This window comes from Orbicella franksi, chromosome 8 (assembly GCF_964199315.1).
Source record: "Orbicella franksi chromosome 8, jaOrbFran1.1, whole genome shotgun sequence".
Lineage (NCBI taxonomy): Eukaryota > Metazoa > Cnidaria > Anthozoa > Scleractinia > Merulinidae > Orbicella > Orbicella franksi.
Window position 1 is genome coordinate 10,433,017 of NC_138152.1, and position 25,961 is coordinate 10,458,977.

Sequence of the window (25,961 nt, forward strand, 5' to 3'; positions counted from 1 at the left end):
AATTCCTTCTTTACAGCATATTTTCTTGTAAAAGTTTGCCTTTAACCGGGCACCCGACCCAAAGTTACACATGCTAAACACAGTAGGGCATGTAGTTCCATGGTCATAGCCTCCAATCTGGTGAATGGGGGACAGATGGGGAATTGAGCGGATGGGTATGGCTTCAGGGCCGATTTTACACCTTCTGTGGCCAGGTGGAGGAGAAATAATGCGAAGAGTTATTTGAAAGTGAAGACAAATGTTTTACTTAGACGAGTGAACGAATTCAACTGCAGCTGCGCACTAGACTTTACTGGAACAGTGTGAATGAGATAATCGCTGTAGATGACAGCAGGTAATACCAGATGCAAGTAATAGGGCTGAAACGCCTATAATCGATCGGCAGATGGCAGTATTGTGTGGTTGATATCACTTAAAGTTTCTCTAATAAAATGTATTTGCTAAAGGTGTTTCTATATGCCGTGTAATCATTTTAGAAATGTGAAAACTTTGGAGTGGATTTAAGGCGCCAATTTCACTTATTTTCCTTCGTAACAAGGTTCTCTTGAGGTTTTTCTGATATATATATATATATATTTTTTGCTTTTTTCATGTGTAAAGTAGTTTATTTCCCCCAGAATTCCCTTTTATGCTCGTAATGGGACACTTAACCATCCATTGTGACATTGAAATAGTAACACTTAGATCCCTTTGTTTTTAGACATCGACGAGTGCGCAGCACAGGTCGACCCATGTGATGCTGTTGCCAACTCTGAGTGCAAGAATACGGATGGATCGTACAACTGCCAGTGCAAAGATGGATTTGTAAAGAGCGGTCTTAATTGTGAAGGTGCAACACACTTTTATCATTAGTAGGGATATCTTCTATTCTGTTTCAATTAGCTACAGTTAAAAACTTTATTTGTCGTTATGTAAGGACGGTTTGTCACATTTAAGAATCTTATTTAACAAGTAGGCATGTATCAGGACAAAAATAATAAATAACCCATATGAAGTTAGAATCCACTACATAGTTGGTTAAAGTATCCCACATGGTATTCCTCCAGCGGTTTATCCAATGCCAGAGAGTAAACACACCTTAGTGGAGAAACACTGGCGCTGATTGCGATGTTCTCGCACTTAAAGCCGATAAATATCATCGCCTGAAGGACAGATTTATTCACCTATGGCTTACCTACAGGTTACCCAACAACATTTGGACTGGAAATTTCAAATGTAAATATGAAGATTTTCTCGTATAAACAGACAAAAAGGTGGTAATTAATACCTATTGTAGAAGCTATATTTCGGTGGCGAGATCTTTTTACAACCTTGTTCCCAGGAAAAATGGAAACGAAGACAAATCATATAGAAATGTTTGTGCATGACCGGATGTAATAAAGTGATGTAAAATTGTACAAAATATATGAAGTGACTGTATTCAAACTACAAGTAACTCCCAACGACACAGTACGACAGAGGTATCTACGGATCAGGGGAGAGTTATTTACGTATTACTCTTTTTTTTTTTTTAGTTGACATATGTAATTAAGAACTACCAAAATCTGACAGATGCGGAAAGAAGATATGACTACGCAACAGAAGACGACATATGTCAAATGTCTTTTGTGTTTATCACATATTTATTTACACATTTGTGTATTTCCTTTAGTTGATGTATGTCACTGGCAAAGTTACCAAAATCTGACAGATGCTACAAGGAAACATGACTACGAAACACAAAGCGACGGCAAATGTGACAACAGACTCAATGGCTGGTATCGCTTCCAAGGAGCTGCAGGCACAAAAATGGTGACCACATGTCCACCGATGGACCGTTGTGATGCAGCCTTTCCTATCTGGTTGAGTGGTGGTCATCCTACAGTGGCTGAGGGTAAAGTCACAAGAAACGTCTGCATTAATAAGGCTGCTTGTTGTGACACAATCTTCCCCATTCAAGTAAAGAACTGTAGCTCCTACTACATCTACAAGTTATTATACCTGGTGGTTTGTCCTGCCCGATATTGCAGCACTGACTAATCCGGTCATAGCATATGTATGTTTCAGTTAGCTTCAGTTGAATAGTAGTGGCAAGAGACTTAGATCATTGTCTCTCTTAGTGTCAAGCGGGATATTACTTCCCGACATCCCCCTACAGTAAAACTTAACCATGGCCTGGTTGTTCAAAGCATGACCAAGCTGGGCCAAAATTAGTGTTACCCATTTATAAACTTCAGCCATTTTTTTTTCTCTCAACTTTTGACGACGGCTTACAAGCTCTAAGACCTCTAAAAATAAGCAAAGAAAATACTTTACCCACCAAAAACTAACTTTAAACCTCCATCAACTCTTAAACCTGGATTACGAACAACCTGACCACTATAAAGAAACAAAATGCACATCGAGTTCCAGGCGTTTCTCGGGAGAAGACTTGACGGCGTGACATAAGATGGCTGTTTTTTTTAGGCAAGACACTGTAACGCTGTACAGTGAGCTAGTAGATGCATAGCAATAATATCAATGCGAATAGCATTAGCAAAGTAACTCGCATTCTCTTAACAAAAGTAAAGGCTTTAAAGAAATTAGTTGCTCAAGTTGATTTGTTATAACGTTGTACAGTTGTCTTCTAAGAGAGCTTCTGAGAACTTTGTTTGGCCCTGCAGTAAAGATATTGAATCAAAGCAGGTCTATTCTTTTGGGTGATTTGAGCAATCCATTTGCTCTCGTTTATAAAGAAGGAAATAGAGTGTGATTACAAAAGCTTAAAATCTGATAATTTTTTTCAATATTCAGTCGTGTATATAATTTGTGAAAAGTGAGGGTTTTTTAAAACTTTCATAACTTCTATTCCTCAAGACAAGAGACTTCAAAAAGAAATTTGATATGAAAGCCAGAGTAACAATTTTTCTTGATTGCGCGGAACAACCATTACTTTGTCTTATCTTAAAAACTGCTTTTCCTATCGGTTTAGCTTAATTTGTTTAAAAGTTATTGAACACTTTTTAACCAGTTTTGATTGAAATTATAAGCAGTCTACAATATACAATATACACGTTTTTAGCTCGTGTGGGTTAACTTTTGTGTTGTATGTTTGTTTATTTGTGTTTTTGTTCGATTTGGTTTCTCAAAAAATGTATCTAGTGTAATCGCCTGTAGGGAATGCCAAAAGTTCTTTAGTAAACATGTTTGGCTATTGCCTAGACAACAGTCAAACTTAAAAATTTGCTGACATCCCAGACATTATACAGGCATTTTGCAATTGTATGAAATAGTAACTTCTCGTAAATTTAACTTAGTAGCACAGCCTAGTTTCTCTACTATAAGGAGACCGAGAAGTTTGATAATTCTTTTTTTTAAATTACAACTTTTTTTTTTTTTTTAAAATTTGGTTTCCATTTTTTAAAATTGAAATTAAACACTAAACTAGTAGTAGATCTCTTCAGGTAGTTTTACAAACATACACTAAACGCCTGCATTTAAGCCACACTAGCGGCCATTTCAAAGACACAAACCACTAAGGTTTTGTCGGATTTATGAAAGGAGGCAGGTGACGTTGTGAAATATTTACACAAGGCGTGACAACGGGTTTGGCTCACGGTTTTAGCCGCCGTAGTACCAATGAATGCGATAGCGTCCTGCGCTTGCACGTACAAGACGGATAGAGAGGAGAGAATTACGAATTCCTTGCACGGCTGAAAATGCCAGCTGATATGGAATGACGGTGGTAGAACTCTCTAGGTACAATATGGCGGATTTTACAAAAGAAATTATCTCAACTCTGAAAGTTCCAAGGCTGGTGATTTCTGTTGCAGCATGTTGAGCTGGTAAATTGTGTGTACATAATGTAGATATTAAGAGGCCAACAAAAGAAATCTCTTCCAGAAATTTTGCCTGTTTCCTCAATCTACCAAAAAAACTCTTCCTTCGGTAATCTAACCAAGAAACAATTCAGTTTGTACGTCTCCTCTTTCTTTTAGCCCAACATCTGTCTCAAAATTCTTTTTGGTGTTTCAACTTTTCTGATCAGATTGATATGAAAATTTCAGTTTTTATCAGATCGATTTACATTAAACTTTGTTTAATTCTTCAAGAATTTTGCCTTACGTCATTAGGACATTATTTCGCAATCTTAGTCTTCATATTCCTTAGTTACCTCCACTGTGATAGACTCCAGGCAACGAAGTTATTTCCACAGACAGGCATCTTTCAGGGAATGATCAAATTCCTTACTTTAATTTTGTAAATATATTTTAGCTGTAGTGCTAACATCGTGTAAGGTATTTAAACAGACAATTGTCACTTATAGATATACGTCCAGTGCCTTTGTCATTTGATTCTACATATGTTAGTAATGAATATCAATACTCCTTTCTAACTTTTCTCAGTTGCCTTACCTGAGTTTAAATATAGTGGATACGGGGCAATTTCTGGCAGAAACTACAAAATGCCCAAAATTGCCTTGCTTACAAGTTGGATTATAGTTAAAAATTGTTATTATTGGGACAGTCTATAAGTACCTTGTAAGTTTTAACGTCTATTTAAAACTATGAATAAGGACCCTTTATTATTATAACAGTAATCATTATTCACCTTGTTACTTAAAATAATGTAATGTTTAAGGGGATTAGTACAACTAAGGTATACACATATATATATACATGTATGTTCAGTTATATTTACCGCAGCGCTAGAGTGATTCAAAGGGCCAGTAGCAAAATAGTGCTTTTGTCATGTTTTCCGTGCGACAAAAGGCACCAGGAGTCAAAAGGAAAGCGTTGGAATTATTGTTGATTAATTTGTTCCTGATGCAAAAATAGATTTCAAATAGCAGCAAATTAACTTAAACGAAATTCAAGTTGAGGATGAAAGTAACTCTTATCCCTCCAAATCTCTTCCCTGGTTGAATTTGCATCCCACGAAGTTATTATTTCTCTTACAGATTCCAGCAGAAACCAATTAATTTTCAATCGAAATACAATTTTCAAACTGTACGAATGACTTGCGCGCTATCAGGCTACACTGAGGCCCAATGCCATCTTAGTGGAGTACTAATTAAATTACATTACGTACAATACAACGTTTAGTAATGACTTGCACGACATATTTTAATATTCAACCCATAGAGAGGTTTTTAACTGACTGTGGCAAAAGGAGAACCATAGTAATCAATCTGACCAATCAAAAAGGACACAGATATTCGACTGAAGCAATATTGAACTCGAATACGAACTCGAAAAAAGATGTGCGAGCGAGGCTTAGCTAGGATTGCTTGAAAATGTGACGCTAGGCTTTTAAACCAATCACTAAGCGTAGCGAAGCAAAGTCAAAGCAAATTAATGAGAATTACGTTGGGAATTTAGGGTAAAGCCTCTGTGTTAGTAAATTAAAGCATTCTTTCTGAATGCATGATATAGTTATAACCTGCCGGTGTAAATATTGTTTTATTGTTTAAATGTGCCAGAAGTCTGGATGGAACGTAATGATCTTATCTCGGAAGGTGTTTCTGTTGGGAAATCAAAACATGCCACTTAACCATGGTTCGTTTTAAACATTAACTTACCGTCAGTGGTAAACGTATAAGAAATACGGCGAAGAATAACTTCTCTTCATATAAATTTTTCCAGTCTGTTAATAACGACTGAAGAGCCTACTTGTAGAGATTTAGATGGAAATGATGGTGGATAAACACAGATTTGAATTGATTAAATTAGAAGTACAATCTCTAAACTCGCTAGTTAAGACATTTGTTCCATCCAGACATGAATGCAATAATTCTGTAAATATATGTTTGTTTTAGAAAAACTCATGTACACGTTTCAGAATGTTAAATTAAATAAAATTCCTTTAAATGTCATGGCTGTTAATCTTTTCAGATAGCTTTTATACTGTGAAAAAATGAAGGTAAACGGCCGACCTCGATCTTTTGGTACTGCCCGGTTTTCTCTGATAATGACACTTAATTTCTTTCATTGAATTCTTTATTATCCTCCACCACTTCTTTCTTTCTTTGCAATCATCTTTTTACTTTTCACTTCTTCTTCACTATGTCCTTCCTCTTCATGGCAGTTTGCCTCTAATTCTTAATCGGTGAACTTTGCATAAGCGCAAGTGCACATATCCTTGCTTCTGGATGCCAATTTCCTTTGTTAATGAGGCTTGCTAATCGAGCTTTGTGTCAGTCTGCTCTCAATTTTTCTAGTTCATTTAACAGAAGTTTTTGTTTTGTAATAAACTTGTAAGCTTCCTCAGAATCACGTTTGATGATTTTACGCCTTGTTTCCTCTTGGATTTTGTTTAGGCGCTCTTTCTTTCCCTTTTCAGCTTTTCTTTTATTTATATTTTTTTTGTCTTCCGTTCTTCATTCCTGTCTTATTTAGCAAACCCTTGAAGGCTCAGTTAAGACTTTGCTTTATGCTTAAAAACTTCTCTTATTTGTCACTAACATCGCCTTTCATTTGAGCAAGTTCCTCTTGCACTTCTTTACTATACTGATATTGCTCACTGGCCCATGGCTTAAGTTTATTTCTGTTAAAAAGTTATCCAGGAAATAGAGTTGTGCATGTTTGTACATGTCTGGGAGTATTTTGTTGAATTACTTGGGCCTTTCGTGATTTAGGTCGTTATACAAGTACTTAAAATAGCCTTTGCTGTTACTCTCTGTTCCAGTTGACAATTTTGGTGATGAATTCCAAGGCAGCCGGCATGGAAGAAATAAAATATAAAGAAACATAAATATAGATAATGAAAGAAATATATAATGAGAACAGGCCTCACATTGTCATTCAATTTCTGCCATGCAAATTGTTCAGTCCAAAAATACTTTTTCAATGAAATAGCAAAGAATTGTGTTGTTAAAAGCATGTCAACAGAAAATAATGCTAAAGAACCCGCAAGACCGGATGCAAACTTAAACAAATACATGACGTGAGAAATGCAAGCAGAGACAACAGGAATGCTTCGAGGACTATGATTGGAACACTCCTTGTCGCACTGGTAAATTTGGGCAATTAAGCAATCAAGAGCTTGACAAGTATCCGTCAGTCATTTCAACCTTCAATTAAAGGGCAAGAAAAATGACAAGGTGCAACGAGTCACTGCACATGCCTTGATCAGAATGGGTGAGGTACTTGATACCCATGTCTCTCTCCAGCGGCACGAAGTACTGCAAGATGATAACAGTGACGATGATATGGACAGCAGTTCTGATGCGGAAAGTGACAGCGGAGATGATATCGTTATTTCGCATCTTTTGCAGCTCTGATTAATCGGAAAGCGAGAGTGATTCAAAAGGAAACCAACAGTGACAGAGTACCTGTTGTAGCACAGGTCTCTGGCCAAACCCGATCTGGGCGCAATATTGTAAGGTCGTTCTCTCACTGTCGTGACTTTTTTGTATTAGTTGACCCAAGTAAGTGGACTGTTTGGAAGTGTTCACCGGTATGTTCTATATGGCTAAAAGAAATACATAGCCCCCTACTCCTATGCCTATTTATTTCTGTGACCCCCCTCTTCATTTCTCAACTTTTTGATGATTCCCCCTCTTTATTTCCAGCACCCTCTCCCCCCTCCCCTTCACCCCCAAGGCATAAATATTGAATGGTTCCTTATTGTTCGGTATACATAAGAGCCTTCTCGAGGGGACAGACTTTTAAGAAGGACGACCGTGACAGATTGCAACGGCTACAGGGAACAAGTGACTTTCGTCATTATTCTGCGCATGTCAGTGATGTTCGCTCACCGTCGTCCGCTCCGCACCGACCGGAAATGAAATTACCACTCAGTGCGTGGTTACCAAAGGGTTACCTTTTTAACTCTCATATTATACATGTGGTCGTCTGGTGTTGGTTTGCCTGCAGACCAAGAGTGACATAATAACACGTAGTGTACAGTCTAAGCTCCGGTTGCGACCACCTCTCGGAAGCGACCAGTTTTTCAAAATACCAAAAGTTTCCAAGTCACATCATTATATTTGGAAGCTCTTGTAAGCGATCACCTCTCGTAAGCGACCGCAACACTTTTAGAGCTAAAAGTTTGAAATTTCCTTTTGTTTTTAACCTCCAGTGAGCGACCACTGAACACATTATAGACCGAAAATTGGACAAGACACATTCTAAGATGTTGTAACACCATCGCATTCCTAGGTAGTACAAGAGGTAGAAATTTTCTCAACGAAAAGTACCGGTTTTTCTCTCGAAACTGACTTTTCTGATGAATAAGACATTTCAAACATGGGTAAGACTCAGTAGTTACCATATGCTAATGAGGAAAAATTTTGACCAGCAAAAAGGTCTAAGATCTCGACAACAACCACCTCCTGTAAGCGACTACCTGGGCTTGACATTTTCGATGGTCGCTTACAGCAGGTTCGACTGTAGCATTTTTATTTTTACGAAAAAAAACTTTTTTTTTCGCGAAAAACAAAGTGAAACGTTTTCGAAAAAATAAAGTTTGTCATATGTACATTGCAAGCGTAACTTGACATCTTATAATTTTTTTTCACGAGTATGGCAAAATTAGAAACGGACAATATGTTTGCCAAAGGAAAAGAATAAATTTAAATTCAGTCATTTGGATGGCGTTTAATTAATTAAGTAACTTTAAACGTATAACAATCATACGCATGGAGACCTGTAAAATATAATGTTCAACATCCTGCCTTTTGTCAAAACGTTACTAAAACCGAGGAATATATTAACCTAACAGTCGAAGCCGCAATAACGTCCTGTTGTAGATGTGTATTCGACATTCAGACCAACTTAATCACGAAAAAATATGAACAAAAAAACTTATTAAGATGGAAACAACGACCTCGATGTTTAATTCATAACAAGGAACCAAAACAAAGCTGGGGAACACGGTAGATGTCGACGAAGTTGAAGGTTTTTATTTGAGTGATTGTAAAAACATGAGTTTGCAACGTTTCTTTCATTGGAATAGGCCAGGCCTACAAGAAGAAATTCTTTCCTGTAGGCGCGGTTGACAAACCCGCAGATAGGAATATTTGTTTACATAATAAGTGCGTAATTTAAACAGGATGTCTTCGTAAGAACAGGAGGAGTCAAACTGACACGAGTAGAAATAGCTCTGAATGACAGAGACGAAACACGCCATCTCTTCTGAGACAGGACTTCTAATGAGCTGATATTTCGACTCCACGTTTCCAGCTTGTGTTAGCTCAATACTATCTTATCACTTTCCACTAGACGTAAAATGTGAAAACTGATGAAGCATGATGTAAATTCAGTTTCTTGAATGGCGTTTAGCTAACTTGTAATCATCTTATGTGCATGGAAGCCTGTAGAATATAATGTTTAACATCACTCCCTTTTTTGAACATTTATATTATTATTATTATCATTATCATTATCATTATCATTGTCATTGTCATTGTCATTGTCATTGTCATTGTCATTGTCATTGTCATTGTCATTGTCATTGTCATTGTCATTATCATTATCATTATCATTATCATTGTCATTGTCATTGTCATTGCCATTGTCATTGCCATTGCCATTGCCATTGTCATTGTCATTATCATTATCATTATTGTTATAATTATTATTAAATTGAATATATAAGATTAGCTTGAAGCTGCAATAACGCCCTAACATAGACATTTATTCAATATTCAGGTTAACTAATCTTGAGCCACCTTGAACTGAAAAACAATATATTTTAAACAGGAAAACAACGAAATGATTAAATTTTTAATAAAGAACAAAGACAAAGGTGGAGAACACGAAAAATGCCATGGGAATTCAAGATTTTTAACTGAGTAAAAGTAAAGACATGAGTTGTTGTTTTATCGAAATACAAAATAAAAGGTCTTCGGAATAAAATAGTTTCCCATATTTACATCGCAACGAGCGTAACTTGGCGCCTGAAAATATATGCTTTCTTCCAACTTAAGTGTGGCAAAATGAGAAGCAGACAATCTGTCAATCTGTTTGCAAAAAAGGAAAAGCATAAATTTAAATTCAGTTCTTTGAATGGCGTTTAATTAGTTAACTAACTTTAATTTTAACTTAAGACAATCGCATGCATGAAGGGTTGTAAGATAAATTGTTTAACATCCTACCTTTTGCCAAAACGTTAAAAAACCCCGAGGAATATAGTTAAGCTAACAGTCGAAGTCGTAATGACGTCCTGTTACAGACATGCATTCAACATTCAGGCTAACTCTATCTCGAACAAATCTGAAGAAAAAAAAAAATTAACAAGATGAAAACAACGAAATCAATGTTTAATTCATAATAAAGAACCAAAACAAAGATAGGGAACACGGAAAATGCCGTCGAAGTTCCAGGTTTTTAACTGATCAATTGTTAAAAACATGATTTGGGAACGCATCTTTCATTGAAATAATACATTCACTCATAAACAAGCGCAAGAAGGAGTTTATTCCTATAAGTTTACTTGAGAAACCCGCAGATAGAGATATTTTGTTTACATAAGAAGTGCGTAATTTAAACGGAAAGCTCTAGAAAGAGCAAGAGCAGTCAAACTAACATGAGAAGGAATAGCTCTGAGTGACAGAGACAAAACACGCCATCTCTTATTACAGTGTTGACTGGTAAAGAGCTGGTTATATATCGACTTCACGTCGCCAGCTGGTGCTAGCTCAATTCTTTCCATAGGACTTGAGAACTGAAGACGTTCGTTGCGGTGTAAAAATGAATGTCTCTGCGCTCCTCATTTTTGTGTCATCGATTTCAATAATGTTTCGTCCAACGCAAGCTCAGGGTGAGTTCCAAAATGTCCTTACATTTTTATTGATAGCCTTTCAATCGCGTTTTATACTATCCTACTTTGTGTATCCTAACATCCACTTGCCTGGGTTGGCATCCCAAACTCTGCCTCATAAGCGGGTTGAGTTTGTTGTTGGTTGTTCTCTTTAACTTCTTCTTCTCGGTCATGTTTTCTTCCGGGTACTCCTATTTTGCTATCTTTACGAATAGCGACATTTTAAAATTCCAATTTGACCAAGAATCCGAGTTTGTCTGAGTTCGTCTGAACACCGTCAATATTTTCATTCAGCTGGAACTCGCCAAGATCACACAAAATTGTGATGATAAAATTTCTCAGGTAAAACTGACACGATATTTCATTAATCACTCACAAAAACGGAGAAAAATGCGGTTTTTTGATAACATTTTTATCTCCTGTCTGTCTCTTTTGCGAAAGCAATTTCGGTCCTTAATTGACGATACGCGAAAAGTTTAAAAGATAAGACCCATGCAAAAATATAAATGAACTTATTCGGTTCAATAGTTTTCTCGATAATGATGATAATGATGGTGATAATTAAGAGACTATCATCTAGATCACAGTCTTTTGTGGTCATTTGGGAAGCTAATCTTCTAAAAGTTGCAGTTCAGTCATTTTTGCCTCCTTTGTCCTTCGTGGAAGCTTTGTTTATTTAGCACCCTTTGGTATTTTAAAGCCGATAGTTGTAATGTCAAAATACTGTAAGATAACGAAAACCATTTTCAAGGAGATTTCAAGTTCTTGATGCATCATCGCTAAGTTTACCACAAATAACATTTGAATAAATTTACCGGAATTTATTAGTAATTTGTCTCACAATTTTATTGCGCATCTACGAGGCAATTTGCACGAAGCGTCGTCTAGTGTAACTCTCCCTGAATTAGACATGTCTCGCACGTTTTCGTGACAGCAATGCAAGGCATGTTAATAACCAAGTGTAACAGCGCCTTTTGACACGATTGCCGACGCATAATTCTTTACAAGAGTTGGTACGAGAAATTGCTACTTGCATTTATCTTATAGCATCACTACATTCTTAAAAATAATTCTCAGTCAGTCAGCACATAAATAAAGACGAAGAGGAAGCTAGAATATCAAAACCAGCTATTTTCTTACTAGATGGGAAAAGAGGTCTGTAAAATGCATGTCTAGTTTGTATTATATCGCCTAAAAAAGAATGACGCTGCATTTTTCGTTAATAAAATCGGCAAGGTGATCTTTGAGGAGAGATCTTTCAAAAATCTTCGAAGGGCACGGAAATTTGGAGTTCAAACGGCAAATAAGCGAAATGCGGGCTTTCTTGTTACAGTCTAACAAACATATCCTACTATACGTAATGCTGTTCTTAAAAAATATATTATCTGAATTTAATCATAAACAAAAATAGGAACTTTATGCCCATGCGTTGTGTCACAGTTTTCTTCGGTCAGTCTTCTGTAATTAAGATAATTATCCTTTGAATCCTGTAGCCTAAAACTAAAAACGACTTCTTTCGTGCTCCAAAGCACTCGAGAATCAATAAAGGAAGTTATTACCAGTAACAGGTGGATTTAAAATACCCCACTTTCCTCACAGTATGAAATTACCGTATGTCATCATTGAAACCCCTCAATTAGTCAAATTATGCGGAAAACATCTTTCTTGTTTAAGTATGTTGCGGTTTGAAGGCCAGTATGCGGTTTTCTCTTGAGCGAGCGAACTCGAGCGTTTCATTTGTTTTCTTTCGTTGTGTGTATTTGTTGAACTTTTTTGTCTTCTTTTTGTCTAAGCGAGCGTTATCTTGGATTCAGTAAGTTGAAGAAAGCAAACAAAAAGTTAGGTTGATGCGTAAATAAATTTAACTAGCTCTTTTCCAGAAAAAACGCCAGCGTTACAGGTTATTAATACAACAGACCACATATAAAAACGTAGTAAATGTTTTTCTTGCACGCTACAAGGAAAAAATTTGGAAAATGCTACAATCACCGGTTATTTTGGCTTGTGTTTGAGGAAAACTCTGGCAGGTAAATCGTTTAATTATCGCGATGTCATCGTTTTCGAAAAGCTCTGTTTTCAAAATGTTTCCCGTCCACGCACACTAAAACGCAAGCCGCCGTTTTCAAATTCCTCCTGTTTGAAGAGCGTTTTCGTAACGGGTTAGAGGAGACGGTAGGTCTAAGCATAGAAAGATAGCCGTGTTTTCAAATTCCTCCTGTTGGAAGAGCGTTTTCATGACGAGTCAGAGGAGACGGTAGGCCTAACCATAGAAAGAAAGCCGTGTTTTCAAATTCCTCCTGTTCGAAGAGCGTTTTCGTGACGGATTAGAGGAGATGGCAGGCCTAACCGTAGAAAGATAGCCGTGTTTTCAAATTTCTCCACTGTAGTGTGGACGCAGCCTGAGCTTTTCACCTCTCTTTTTCACTTAATGAAGTAAATTTCAATGATTTCCTCAAAAGCCGCTCCCTAAATTTATTTCAAGATTGGTTACAAGCAACACTGTGTAATAAGAGGTGGCGTGTTGTGTCGCTGCCATTCAGAGGAATTTGGCTCATTGACACTCAACTATAAGAGAGCGAGATGCTCGCTTGCATCTAACAGTTAATTTTTTATGTAAGGTGCAAGAAACATATTATGCAAGACTCGATATTTTTCTCTCCATATGACAGTTTCAGAAGCTGGCATAAGTATGGCAATCACGGTGCTTCTGATGTCTCAGATGTTTTATAAACTGGACGCTCAGCAGTGTATAATTCAAGGTAAATATTCCATCCGTGGCATGATGTTGAAAGGACATACCTTCATCGAGGAGAAGACCGGAATTGGGCTTAATTGTTTAGACAAGTGTGATGATGACGTCAGATGTCAAAGCTTTAACTACGTCATCAGCCAAGGCATATGTGAGTTGAACAACCGCACCAAAGAAGCCAGACCTGAAGATTTTGTTCCGGACTGCGATCGGTTCTATATTAAACGATTCAGGGAAAGAGGTATTGTTCTTCTTTGAATGTTCATCTCCATCTTTTTTTTTAAGGATAGTACTCGTATCTTATACGAGCGTGCCCAGAATCTCATTGCATCCCGAGGACTACAAACAAAGCCCGCAGTTTTTCGTGAAGAGTACTTAACAAAAGTGGTGTTTAGTAATGACAAGAAAGCGCTAAAAAAACAATGTCTTTGACTTTTCTATTTTTAGTTCCCCTCGGATCCATTCCCGAGTTGCCAGCTGAGTCGTGCGCCGAGATCAGGGCGAGCGAAGGAGAAGATGCAGTCAGCGGTAATTACTGGTTCGATTCAACTAAACCTGGCGAGGCAGTCCTGGCTCGTTGTGACATGTCTAAACTAGGTAACTATACGTTCGGGATTTTACCTTGATTTATTATTTACAAACTTCTTGCAATAAGCCTCATCTACGCGCTATAAAATGCCTAAACTTCCAGGCTGTTTCTGTGAGTCTGTGATTAGAGACTCTGTATTTTACAAAACAAGGCATATTTGCGAAAAGTGCAACTTTGGCGCTAAATCAAATTTTTACGAACTTTTATATTTAGGTTATGTTACCTTTCTATTAATGTAATAACCAGGAGTGTGTTTTAATAAACCCTTCCAATAAGCGTCTCCATAGCGAAAAGAACGTTCAAGACATGGACATAGGCTGTTTAATTTATGAGATGCTCTTCATAAAGAAGAAGCCCAGCTTTAAAACCCAATCAGGCTCCATCCGAGCAAAACTATTTGTTTGGAGTTAAAACAGCAATAGCATTTATGAAGGTCGAGAAGCCGAGAGCCATAAAGATAAAGAACAAGGCCAGCTTTAAAACCCAATCGGACTCCATCCCAGGAAAACTATTTGTTTAGAGTTAAAACAACGTTCATATAGCTCATGAAGCTGAGAGCTAAAATGATAGGTTCCAGATCTGCTATCTTCTCTAGACTAATAATTAACAGGCAAACAGGCTCTATCTTCCCCATGCAACTGACAGCGGGTGGTCAGAACCAGAAGATTCCCACCCAGCAAGAAGTTGTGCGTGGAACAGAGATATTTCAAGGAGCAGATCCGTTGCCATTCCCTGACTGGATTGTGATAGTGATGGACATTTGATAAAGATATTTTGTTTTTCTTTATAAAAAGCAAAAAACTCTCTGAAAGTTAGTTAGTGATCTCTTTTGCCTATTTGCTCCGAGTCGGGCTCCGTCAAGTGTAACAACATAAGCAATTGCATTTTAATCCTTTCAATCTTATCTTCTAAAACAGATATCGATGACTGTGCAAGTCATCCCTGTAAGAACAACGGGACCTGCACAGACCGAGTGAACGGATTCAACTGCAGCTGCGCACCAGGATTTAATGGGACACAATGTGAAACAGGTAACTACAGCCAAAATTCATTTTTCTTCATTTGTTAGGACTTTCTTTTAAATCTCTTTCTATTTCGCTTACAGTACTTTTTAAACCGCTTGGAATGGACAGAAACATATTTTTGTTGTTGCAGTTGTTTATTTTGCAAATATTGTTGCTGTGGGTTCTATCATATATGACCGTTATATGATAATAGATTTTTGACCAAGGAAAGCACTTCTGTAAAAACCTGGTGAAAATTTCTGGTTGCGGAGATCAGTACCGAAATCTTTTACAGGGAGTTATCGTTAGAGACGCCAACAGCAATTAGACTTTATGTCCAACGATATCGTTTTAATCCAAGAACGCAACCAGAGAATATTTTACAAGGCACGACTCTTTAAGCCCAAAACACGATTCTAAAGGATTACGTAAAGTTATTAAAAAGTCTGAACTTAACATTATCTAATACATTTCAGGGAGCTCGATTAGCTGTAACGGAATTTGTAGTTTGCAACATTAATAACTTTCAAAACAATACAGGTAGTTGACAGTTTCACAAAAAGACTATCGCAGGTAGTAGTTACAGCTCAGCGCTTATTACAGTTATGATCTACAACAAAAATAGCAGGTGTTTGTTACGGTTAATGAACTGGAATAGTAAACTGTAACTTAGAAACGCAAAATGAACTAAAAAAAAATATATCTAAAGCAAATATATAAAATATACTAAATAATCTGGTTTTCTCTCCTCACAGTTATTAACCTTCTACATTTTTCCTTTAAAACAGATAACGATGACTGTAAAAGTCATCCCTGTAAGAACAACGCGACCTGCACAGACCGAGTGAACGGATTCAACTGCAGCTGTGTACCAGGATTTAATGGCACACAATGTGAAACAGGTAGCTATATCCAAAATTCATTTTCCTTCGATTTTTAAACTGCTTGAAGAGAGGAGAAACAGATATTTTTGCTTATGCATTTTTGGTTAAAGAAAAGCACACTTTTTTTCCACAACTTTCTTTTCTCTCCTTGATTCTGTCCAGTTGACCTATCCAAGTCTCTAAGGAGCGAAATTTGGGCCGTTAAACGATCTTATGCATTTTTTGTTATTTTGCAGATATTGTTGTTGTGGGTTCTATCGTATACCGTACAATCCCAAGTTAAAGCCCTGTGATCATATAACGTCATAAGGGGTTTTGTGTGGGCTTAAAGACGGGGGTGCTTATATCCGGGGGGGAATATAAGTGGAATAAAAATAATGTTTCGGAACGACGATATAAGACGTAACTGAGCAACTAATTAAAGCTAACATACCAATACCTTTAGAACTATTAGATTTATAATACATTTATTTTTACAATAAACGGAGAATATATTTCAAGAACATTCATAAAACACCAGTGTGACTGGAACAACTTGAAAGGAACAGAACGTTATCTGATTTATACATTGGATGGGCTCGTATCCGGTTTTGGGGTTGGGGGGTGGGGGCGCTAATATCTGGAATAATTAATATCTCTGTTAGCAAATAGGGTTTAGATCCGGGAAGCTTTAACGTGAAATTTTATGGTATAACCGTTATTAACTTTCTGCCTTATCACCTTGAAACAGATATCGATGACTGTACAAGTCATCCCTGTAAGAACAACGGGAAGTGCACAGACCGAGTAAACGGATTCAACTGCAGCTGTGCACCAGGATTTAATGACACACAATGTGAAACAGGTAACTATAGCCAAAACTAGTTAATTTTCATTCAAATTCTACGGGTTTTAATCTCTCTCTAAGTTGTTTGCGCGCAGTGTTGTATCTTTTAACTTCAAGCATAGTTTTGTTATTGGGTTTTGTTGTTAGTTGTTGCAGGTTCTATCGAATGTGACCGTTATTAACTTTCTGCCTTATCACCTTGAAACAGATATTGATGATTGTGCAACTCATCCCTGTAAGAACAACGGGACCTGTACAGACCGAGTGAACGGATTCAACTGCAGTTGCGCACCTGGATTTAATGGAACGCAATGTGAAACTGGTAATCGAAACAGATAACCTCACCAACCTTATCGTTCGTGTAAATAATAAAACAGCAAAGTTAACAAAGATTGGGAGCCAATCAAAAGGTGTATTTCCTAGAAATTGACAGCCACTGGAAAAGGGAAAAAAAAAAAGAAAGTCGTCTTTGACTACTATGGCCACGGGGAAACCAAAAGATAAACCTTTTTACGAGTTGCTGTGAAACTTTCATCTTTTTTACTTTTCCAGCAGAAATGTTTTAATTCCTTCTTTACAGCATATTTCCTTGTAAACGTTTGCCTGTGAGCGGACACACGACCCAAAGTTACACATGCTAAACACACTAGGGCGTGTAGTTCCATGGTCATAACCTCCAATCTGGTGAAGGGGGGACAGATGGGGAATTGACCGCATGGGTATGGCTTCGATTCAGGACCGATTTTACACCTTTTGTGGGCAGGTGGAGGCGAGATGATGCGAAGAGTTAGTTACTTAGACGAGTGAACGAATTCAACTGCAGCTGCGCACTACATGTAGACTTTACTGGAACACTGTGAATGAGATAATCGCTGTAGATAACAGCAGGTAATACCACATGCAAGTAGCAGGGATGAAACGCCTACAATCGATGGGCAGATGGCAGTACTGTGTGGTTGATATCACTGAAAGTTTCCCGTTAGCCAGCCACACGATTACTCAAATAAAATGTATCTGCTATAGGTGTGGATTTAAGGTGCCAATTCTACTTATTTTCCTTCGTAACAAGGTTCTCTTGAGATTTTTCTGATACTTTTTTTCGCCTTTTTAATGTGTAAAGTAGTTTATTTCCACCAGAATTCCCTTTTATGCTCGTAATGGGACACTTAACCATCCATTGTGACATTGAAAATGTAACACTTAGATCCCTTTGTTATTAGACATCGACGAGTGCGCAGCACAGGTCGACCCATGTGTTGCTGTTGCCAACTCTGAGTGCAAGAATACGGATGGATCGTATACCTGCCAGTGCAAAGATGGATTTGTAAAGAACGGCGCTATTTGTGAAGGTGCAACACAGTTTTATCATTAGTAGGGATATCTTCTATTCTGTTTTAATTAGCTACAGTTAAAAACTTTATTTGTCGTTATGTAAGGACAGTTTGCCACATTTAAGAATCTTATATTACAAGTAGGCATGTATCAGGAAAAAAATAATAAATAACCCATATGAAGTTAGAATCCACTACATAGTTGGTTAAAGTATCCCACATGATATTCCTCCAGCGGTTTATCCAATGCCAGAGAGTAAACACACCTTAGTGGAGAAACACTGGCGCTATTGCGATGTTCTTGCACTTAGAACCGATAAATATCATCGCCTGAAGGACAAATTTATTCAGCTATGGCTTACCTACAAGTTACCCAACAACATCTGAACTGGAAATTTCAAATGTAAATATGAAGATTTTCTCGTATAAACAGACAAAAAGCTGGTAATTAATACCTATTGTAGAAGCTATATTTCGGTGGCGAGATCTTTTTACAACCTTGTTCTCAGGAAAAATGGAAACAAAGACAAATCATATAGAAATGTTTGTGCATGACCGGATGTAATAAAGTGATGTAAAATTGAACAAAATATATGAAGTGACTGTATTCAAACTACAAGTAACACCCAACGACACAGCACGACAGAGGTATCTACGGATCAGGGGAGAGTTATTTACGTATTACTTTGTTTGTTTTTTTTAGTTGAGATATGTAAGAACTACCAAAATCAGACAGACGCGGAAAGAAGATATGACTACGCAACACAAGACGACATATGTCAAATGTCTTCTGTGTTTATCACATATTTATTTACACATTTGTGTATTTCCTTTAGTTGATGTATGTCACTGGCAAATTTACCAAAATCTGACAGATGCAGAAAGAAAATATGACTACGTAACAGTAAACTACAAATGTGACAACAGACTCAATGGCTGGTATCGCTTCCAAGGAGCTGCAGGCACAAAAATGGTGACCACATGTCCACCGATGGACCGTTGTGATGCACACTATCCTATCTGGTTGAGTGGTGGTCATCCTACAGTGGCTGAGGGTAAAGTCACAAGAAAAGTCTGCATTCACCGGTATGGAGGCTGTTGTGGCACATTTTTCCCCATTCAAGTAAAGAACTGCAGCTCCTATTATATCTACAGGTTATTACACCCGGGGAATTGTCCTGCCCGATATTGCAGTACTGACTAATCCGGTCATAGCATGCGTATGTTTCAGTTAGCTTCAGTTGAATAGTAGTGGCAAGAGACTTAGATCATTGTCTCTTTTAGTGCCAAGCGGGATATTACTTCCCGACATGATTACCTACAGTAAAACTTAACCATGGCCTGGTTGTTCAAAGTATGACCAAGCTAGTCCATAGTTAGTGTTACCCATTTATACACTTCAGCCATTTTTTTTTCTCTCAACTTTTGACGACGGCTTACAAGCTCTATGTCCTCTAAAGTAAGCAAAGAAAATACTTTACCCACGAAAGAAAACTTTAAACCTCCATCAACTCTTAAACCTGGATTACGAACAACCTGACCACTATAAACAAACAAAATGCACATTGAGTTTCAGGCGTTTCTCGGGAGAAGACTTGACGGCGTGACATAAGACGGCTGTTTTTTTTTTTAGGCAAGACACTGCAACGCTGTACAGTGAGCTAGTAGATGCATAGCAATAATATCAATGCGAATAGCATTAGCAAAGTAACTCGCATTCTCTTAATAAAAGTAAAGGCTTGAAAGAAATTAGTTGCTCAAGTTGATTTGTTATAACTTTGTAGAGTTTTTCTTCTAAGAGAGCTTCTGAGAACTTTGTTTGGCCCTGCAGTAAAGATATTCAATCAAAGCAGGTCTATTCTTTTGGGTGATTTGAGCAATCCATTTGCTCTCGTTTATAAAGAAAGAAATAGAGTGTGATTACAAAAGCTTAAAATCTGATAATTTTTTCAATATTCAGTCGTGTATATAATTTGTGAAAAGTGAGGGGTTTTTAAAACTTTCATAACTCCCATTCCTCAAGACAAGAGACTTTAAAAAGAAATTTGATATGAAAGCCAGAGTAACAATTTTTCTTGATTGCGCGGAACAACCATTACTTTGTCTTATCTTAAAAACTGCTCTTCCTATCGGTTTAGCTTAATTTGTTTAAAAGTTATTGAACACTTTTTAACCAGTTTTGATTGAAATTATAAGCAGTCTACAATATACAATATACACGTTTTTAGCTCGTGTAGGTTAACTTTTGTGTTGTATGTTTATCTGTGCTTTTGTTCGATTTGGTTTCTCAAAAAATTTATCTAGAGTAATCGCCTGAAAGGAATGCCAAAAGTTCTTTAGTAAACATGTTTGGCTATTGCCCAGACAACAGTCAAACTTAAAAATTTGCTGACATCCAAGACATTATACAAGCAATTTGCAATTGTATAAAATAGTAACTTTTCGTAAATTTAACTTAGTAGCACAGCCTAGTTTCTGTAGTATAAGCAGACCGAGAAGTTTTACAATTTTTTTTTTTAAATTACATCTTTTTGTTTTTCTTTAAATTTGGTTTACATTTTTTAAAATTAAAATTAAACACTAAACTAGTAGTAGATCTCTTCAGGTAGTTTCACAAACATACACTAAACGCCTGCATTTAAGCCACACTAGCGGCCATTTCAAAGACACAAACCACTAAGGTTTTGTCGGATTTATGACAGGAAGCAGGTGACGTTGTGAAATATTTACACAAGGCGTGACAAAGGTTTTGGCTCACGGTTTTAGCCGCCGTAGTACCAATGAATGCGATAGCGTCCGACGCTTGCACGTACAAGACGGATAGAGAGGAGAGAATTACCAATTCCTTGCACGGCTGAAAATGCCGGCTGATATGGAATGACGGTGGTAGAACTCTCTAGGTACAATGTGGCGGATTTTACAAAAGAAATTATCTCATCTTTGAAAGTTCCAAGGCTGCTGATTTCTGTTGCAGCAGTGTGAGTTGGTAAATTGTTTGTACATAATGTAGATATTAAGAGGCCAACAAAAGAAATCTCTTCCAGACATTTTGCCTGTTTCCTCAATCTATCAGAAACACTCTTCCTTCGGTAATCTAACCAAGAAACAATTCAGTTTGTAAGTCTCCTCTTTCTTTTAGCCCAACATCTGTCTCAGAATTCTTTTGGGTGTTTCAACTTTCTGATCAGATTAATATGAAAATTTCAGTTTTTATCAGATCGATTTACATTAAACTTTGTTTAATTCTTCAAGGATTTTGCCTTACGTCATTAGGACATTATTTCGCAATCTTAGTCTTCATATTCCTTAGTTAACTCCACTGTGATAGACTCCAGGCAACGAAGTTATTTCCACACACAGGCATCTTTCAGGGAATGATCAAATTCCTTACTTTAATTTTGTAAATATATTTAAGCTGTAGTGCTAACATCGTGTAACGTATTTAAACAGACAATTATCACCTATAGATATACGTCCAGTACCTTTGTTATTTGATTCTGCATATGTTAGTAATGAATATCAATACTCCTTTCTAACTTTTCTCATTTGCCTTACAGTTTAAATATAGTGGATACGAGACAATTTCTGGCAGAAACTACAAAATGCCCAAAATTGCCTTGCTTACAAGTTGGATTATAGTTAAAAATTGTTATTATTGGGACAATTGTTAACTCTATAAGCACCTTGTAAGTTTTAACGTCTACTTAAAACTATGAATAAGGACTCTTTATTATTATAACAGTAATTATTATTAACCTTGTTACTCAGAATAATGTAATGTTTAATGGGTTTAGTACAACTAAGGTATACATACACATGTATGTTTAGTTATATTTACCGCAGCGCTAAAGTTATTCAAAGGGCCAGTAGCATGATAGTGCTTCTGTCAAGTTTTCCGTGCGACAAAAGGCACCAGGAGTCCAAAGAAAAGCGTTGGAAGTATTGCTGATTAATTTGTTTATGATGCAGAAGTAGATTTCAAATAGCAACAAATTAACTTAAATGATAATTCAAGTTGAGGATGAAACTAACTCTTATCCCACCAAATTTCTTTCCCGGTTAAATTGGCATCCCACGAAGTTATTAGTTCTCTTACACATTCCAGCAGAAACCAATTAATTTTCAATCTAAATACAATTTTCAAACTGTGCAAATGACTTGCGCGCTATCACGCTACACTGGGGCCCAATGCCATCTTAGTGCAGTACTAATTAAATTACATTAGGTACAATACAACGTTTAGTAATGACTTATCCAACATATTTTAATATTCAACCCATAGAGAGGTTTTTAACTGACTGTGGTAAAACGACAACCAAGGTAATCACTTTGACCAATCAAAAAGGACACAGACATTCGACTGAAGCAATATTGAACTCGAATACGAACTCGAGATAAGATGTGCGAGCGAGGCTTAGCTAGGATTGCTTGAGAATGTGACGCTGGGCTTTTAAACCATTCACCAAGCCTAGCGAGGCAAGATCAAAGCAAATTAATGTGAATTATCTTGGAAATTTAGGGTAAAAACTTCTGTGTTAGTAAATTAAAGCATTCTTTCTGAATGCATGATATAGTTATAACCTGTCGGTGTAAATATTGCTTTATTGTTTAAATGTGCCAGAAGTCTGGATTGAACGTAATGATGTTATCTCGAAAGGTGTTTCTGTTGGGAAATCAAAACATGCCACATAACCATGGTTCGTTTTAAACATTAACTTGCCGTCAGTGTTAAACGCATAAGAAATACGGCGAAGAATAACTTCTCTTCATATAAATTTTTCCAGTCTGTTAATAACGACTGAAGAGCCTACTTGTAGAGATTTGGATGGAAATGAGGGCGAGTAAACACAGGATTGAATTGATTAGATTAGAATTACAATCTCTAAACTCGATGGTTAAAACATTTGTTCCATCCAGACATGAATGTAATAAATCTGTAAATATATGTTTGTTTTTAAAAAGACTCATGTACACGTTTCAGAATGTTAAACTTAATAAAATTCCTTTAAATGTCATGGCTGTTAATCTTTTCGGATAGCTCTTATACTGTGAAAAGGTGAAGGTAAACGGCCGACCTCGATCTTTTGGTACTGCCCGCTTTTCTCTGACAATGACACTTAATTTCTTTCATTGAATTCTTTATTATCCTCCACCACTTCTTTCTTTCTTTGCAATGATCTTTTTTAATTTTCACTTCTTCTTCACTATGTCCTTCCTCTTCATGGCAGTTCGCCTCTAATTCTTAATCGGCGAGCTTTGCATAAGCGCAAGTGCACATATCCTTGCTTCTGGATGCCAATTTCCCTTGTTAATGAGGCTTGCTAATCGAGCTTTGTGCCAGTCTGCTCTCAATTTTTCTAGTTCATTTAAAACAAGTATTTGTTTTGTAATAAACTTGGAAGCTTCCTCAGAATCACGTTTGATGATTTTACGCCTTGTTTCTTCTTGGATTTTGTTTAGGCGGTCTTTCTTTCCCTTTTCAGCTTTTCTTTTTCTTCCGTTCTTCATTCCTGTCTTATTTAGCAAACCTTTGAATGCTCGGTCAAGACTTTGCTTTATGCTTATAAACTTCTCTTATTTGTCACTGACACCTCCTTTCATTTGAGCAAGTTCCTCTTGTACTGCTTTAGTATACTGATATTGCTCACTGGCCCATGGCTTAAGTTTATTTCTGTTAAAAAGTGTCCCCAAATTAGATGGGATGTTATTTTCTTCCTTTTTCATTTGGGACGTAATTTTTTCGAATTTTTTAACACCTTTGGACACAATGCCTATATGATTAGGCCTTAGTTGTGTCGGGGACATTCTCATAAATTTAAAACAGGAGGTTTCATTTGTTTCAGAAATAAAGTACACTCATGTCATGCTTGACCTTTTCATGATATTTTTGGGTTTGAAATCTTCTTTTCCTTTCCTTGTAAAGTTATCCAGCAAATAGGGTTGTGCATAGACTACGAGTAGTCCCTCTTTCGCTTAGTTCGTCGTGCGTGACGCGAAAGAAAACCGCGAGAAAAAATATGGCCGCGCAAAAGGATTTCGCGCGGCCATTTTTTTTCTCGCGGTTTTCTTTCGCGTCACGCACGACGGACTAAGCGAAAGAGGGACTACACGTAGTCTAGGTTGTACATGTCTGTACATGTCTGGGAGTATTTTGTTGAATTACCTGGGCCTTTCGTGCTTTAGGTCCTTATACAAGTACTTAAAATAGCCTTCGCTGTTACTCTCGGTTCCAGTTGACAACTTTGGTGATGAATTCCAAGGCAGCCGGCATGGAAGAAATAAAATGTAAAGAAGCATAAATATAGATAATGAAAGAAATATATAATAAGAACAGGCCTCACGTTGTCATTCAATTTCTGCCATGCAAATTGTTCAATCCAAAAATACTTTTTCAATGAAATAGCAAAGAATTGTGTTGTTAAAAGCATGTCAAAAGAAAATAATGCTAAAGAACCCGCAAGACAGGATGCAAACTTAAACAGATACATGACGTGAGAAATGCAAGTAGAGACAACAGGAAACGCAAGCAGAAACAACAGAAATGCTTCGAGGACTATGATTGGAACACTCCTTGTCGCACTGGTAAAGTTGGGCAATTAAGCAATCAGGAGCTTGAGAAGCTCCGTCAGTCATTTTAACCTTAAATTAAAGGGCAAGAAAAATGATAAGGTGCCACGGGTCATTGCACATGCCTTGATCAGAATGGGTGAGGTACTTGATAACCGTGTCTCTCTTCAGCGGCACGAAGTACTGCAAGATGATAACAGTGACAATCATATTCACAGCAGTTCTGATGCGGAAAGTGACAGCGAAGATGATATCGTTATTTCGCATCTTTGCAGCTCTGATTCATCGGAAAGCGAGAGTGATTCAAAAGGAAACCAATAGTTACAGAGTACCTGTTGTAGCACAGGTCTCTGGCCAAACCCGATCTGGGCGCAATATTGTGAGGTCGTTCTCTCACTGTCGTGCCTTTTTTTGTATTAGTTGACCCATGTAAGTGGACTGTTTGGAAGTGTTCACCGGTATGCTCTATATGGCTAAAAGAAATACATAGCCCCCCTCCCCCCCCCCCCCCCACTCCTATCCTTATTCATTTTAGTGACCCCCTCTTCATTTTCTAATTTTTTGATCATTCCCCCTCTTATTTTCCAGCCCCCCTCCCCCTTCCCCCAAGGCATAAATATTGAATGGTCCCTTATTGTTCGGTATATATACAAGCCTTGTCGAGGAGACAGACCTTTAGCAAGGACGGCCGTGACAGATTGCAACGGCTACCGGAAACAACAAATGACTTCCGTCAATGTTCTGCGCATGTCAGTGATGTTTGTTAACCGTCTTCCACTCCGCACCCACCGGAAATGAAATTACCATTCAGTGCGTGGTTACCAAGTGTTAAACTTTTAACTTGGAAATTATACATGTGGTCGTCTTTTGTTGGCTTGCCTCTAGACCAAGAGTGACATAATAACATGTAGTATATAGTCGAACCTCCGGTTGCGACCACCTCTCGTAAGCGACCAGTTTTCCAAAATACAAAGTTTCCATGTGCATGGAGGCCTGCAGAATATAATTTTTGATATCACTCCCTTTAAAAATAAAAAAATGATAATAATAGTAATAATATATTAATATTATCATCATCATCATTATTATTATTATTATTATTATTATTATTATTTTTAATTTGAATATAGGCTTAGCTCGAAGCTGCAATAACGCCCTAACATATATTTATTCAATATTCAGGTTAATTAATCTTGAGCCACCTTGAGCTAAAAAACAATATATTTTTAACAGAAAAACAACGAAATTTATATTTATATTTTCAGTAAAGAACAAAAACAAAGGTGGAG

The 25,961-nt window shown here is 37.2% G+C and overlaps 1 protein-coding gene across 1 annotated transcript; it reads left to right on the forward strand.

Moving 5' to 3' along the window:
• The first annotated feature begins 10,652 nt into the window (after positions 1 to 10,652).
• LOC145494156 (uncharacterized) lies at positions 10,653 to 24,993 on the forward strand. Its single transcript, XM_081473618.1, has 8 exons — positions 10,653 to 10,722; positions 13,392 to 13,712; positions 13,919 to 14,068; positions 14,978 to 15,091; positions 15,853 to 15,966; positions 17,995 to 18,123; positions 18,942 to 19,228; positions 24,757 to 24,993. The coding sequence occupies exons 1-8, from the start codon at positions 10,653 to 10,655 to the stop codon at positions 24,991 to 24,993; spliced, it is 1,422 nt and encodes a 473-aa protein (XP_081329744.1).
• Positions 24,994 to 25,961: the final 968 nt, after the last annotated feature.

Coding starts and splice junctions, on each gene's coding strand:
- LOC145494156 (XM_081473618.1), top strand. CDS start 10,653: ATGAATGTCTCTGCGCTCCTCATTTTTGTGTCATCGATTTCAATAATG. Junction 10,723..13,391: donor TCGTCCAACGCAAGCTCAGG/GTGAGTTCCAAA, acceptor TCCATATGACAG/TTTCAGAAGCTGGCATAAGT. Junction 19,229..24,756: donor GCACATTTTTCCCCATTCAA/GTAAAGAACTGC, acceptor CTTAAATTAAAG/GGCAAGAAAAATGATAAGGT.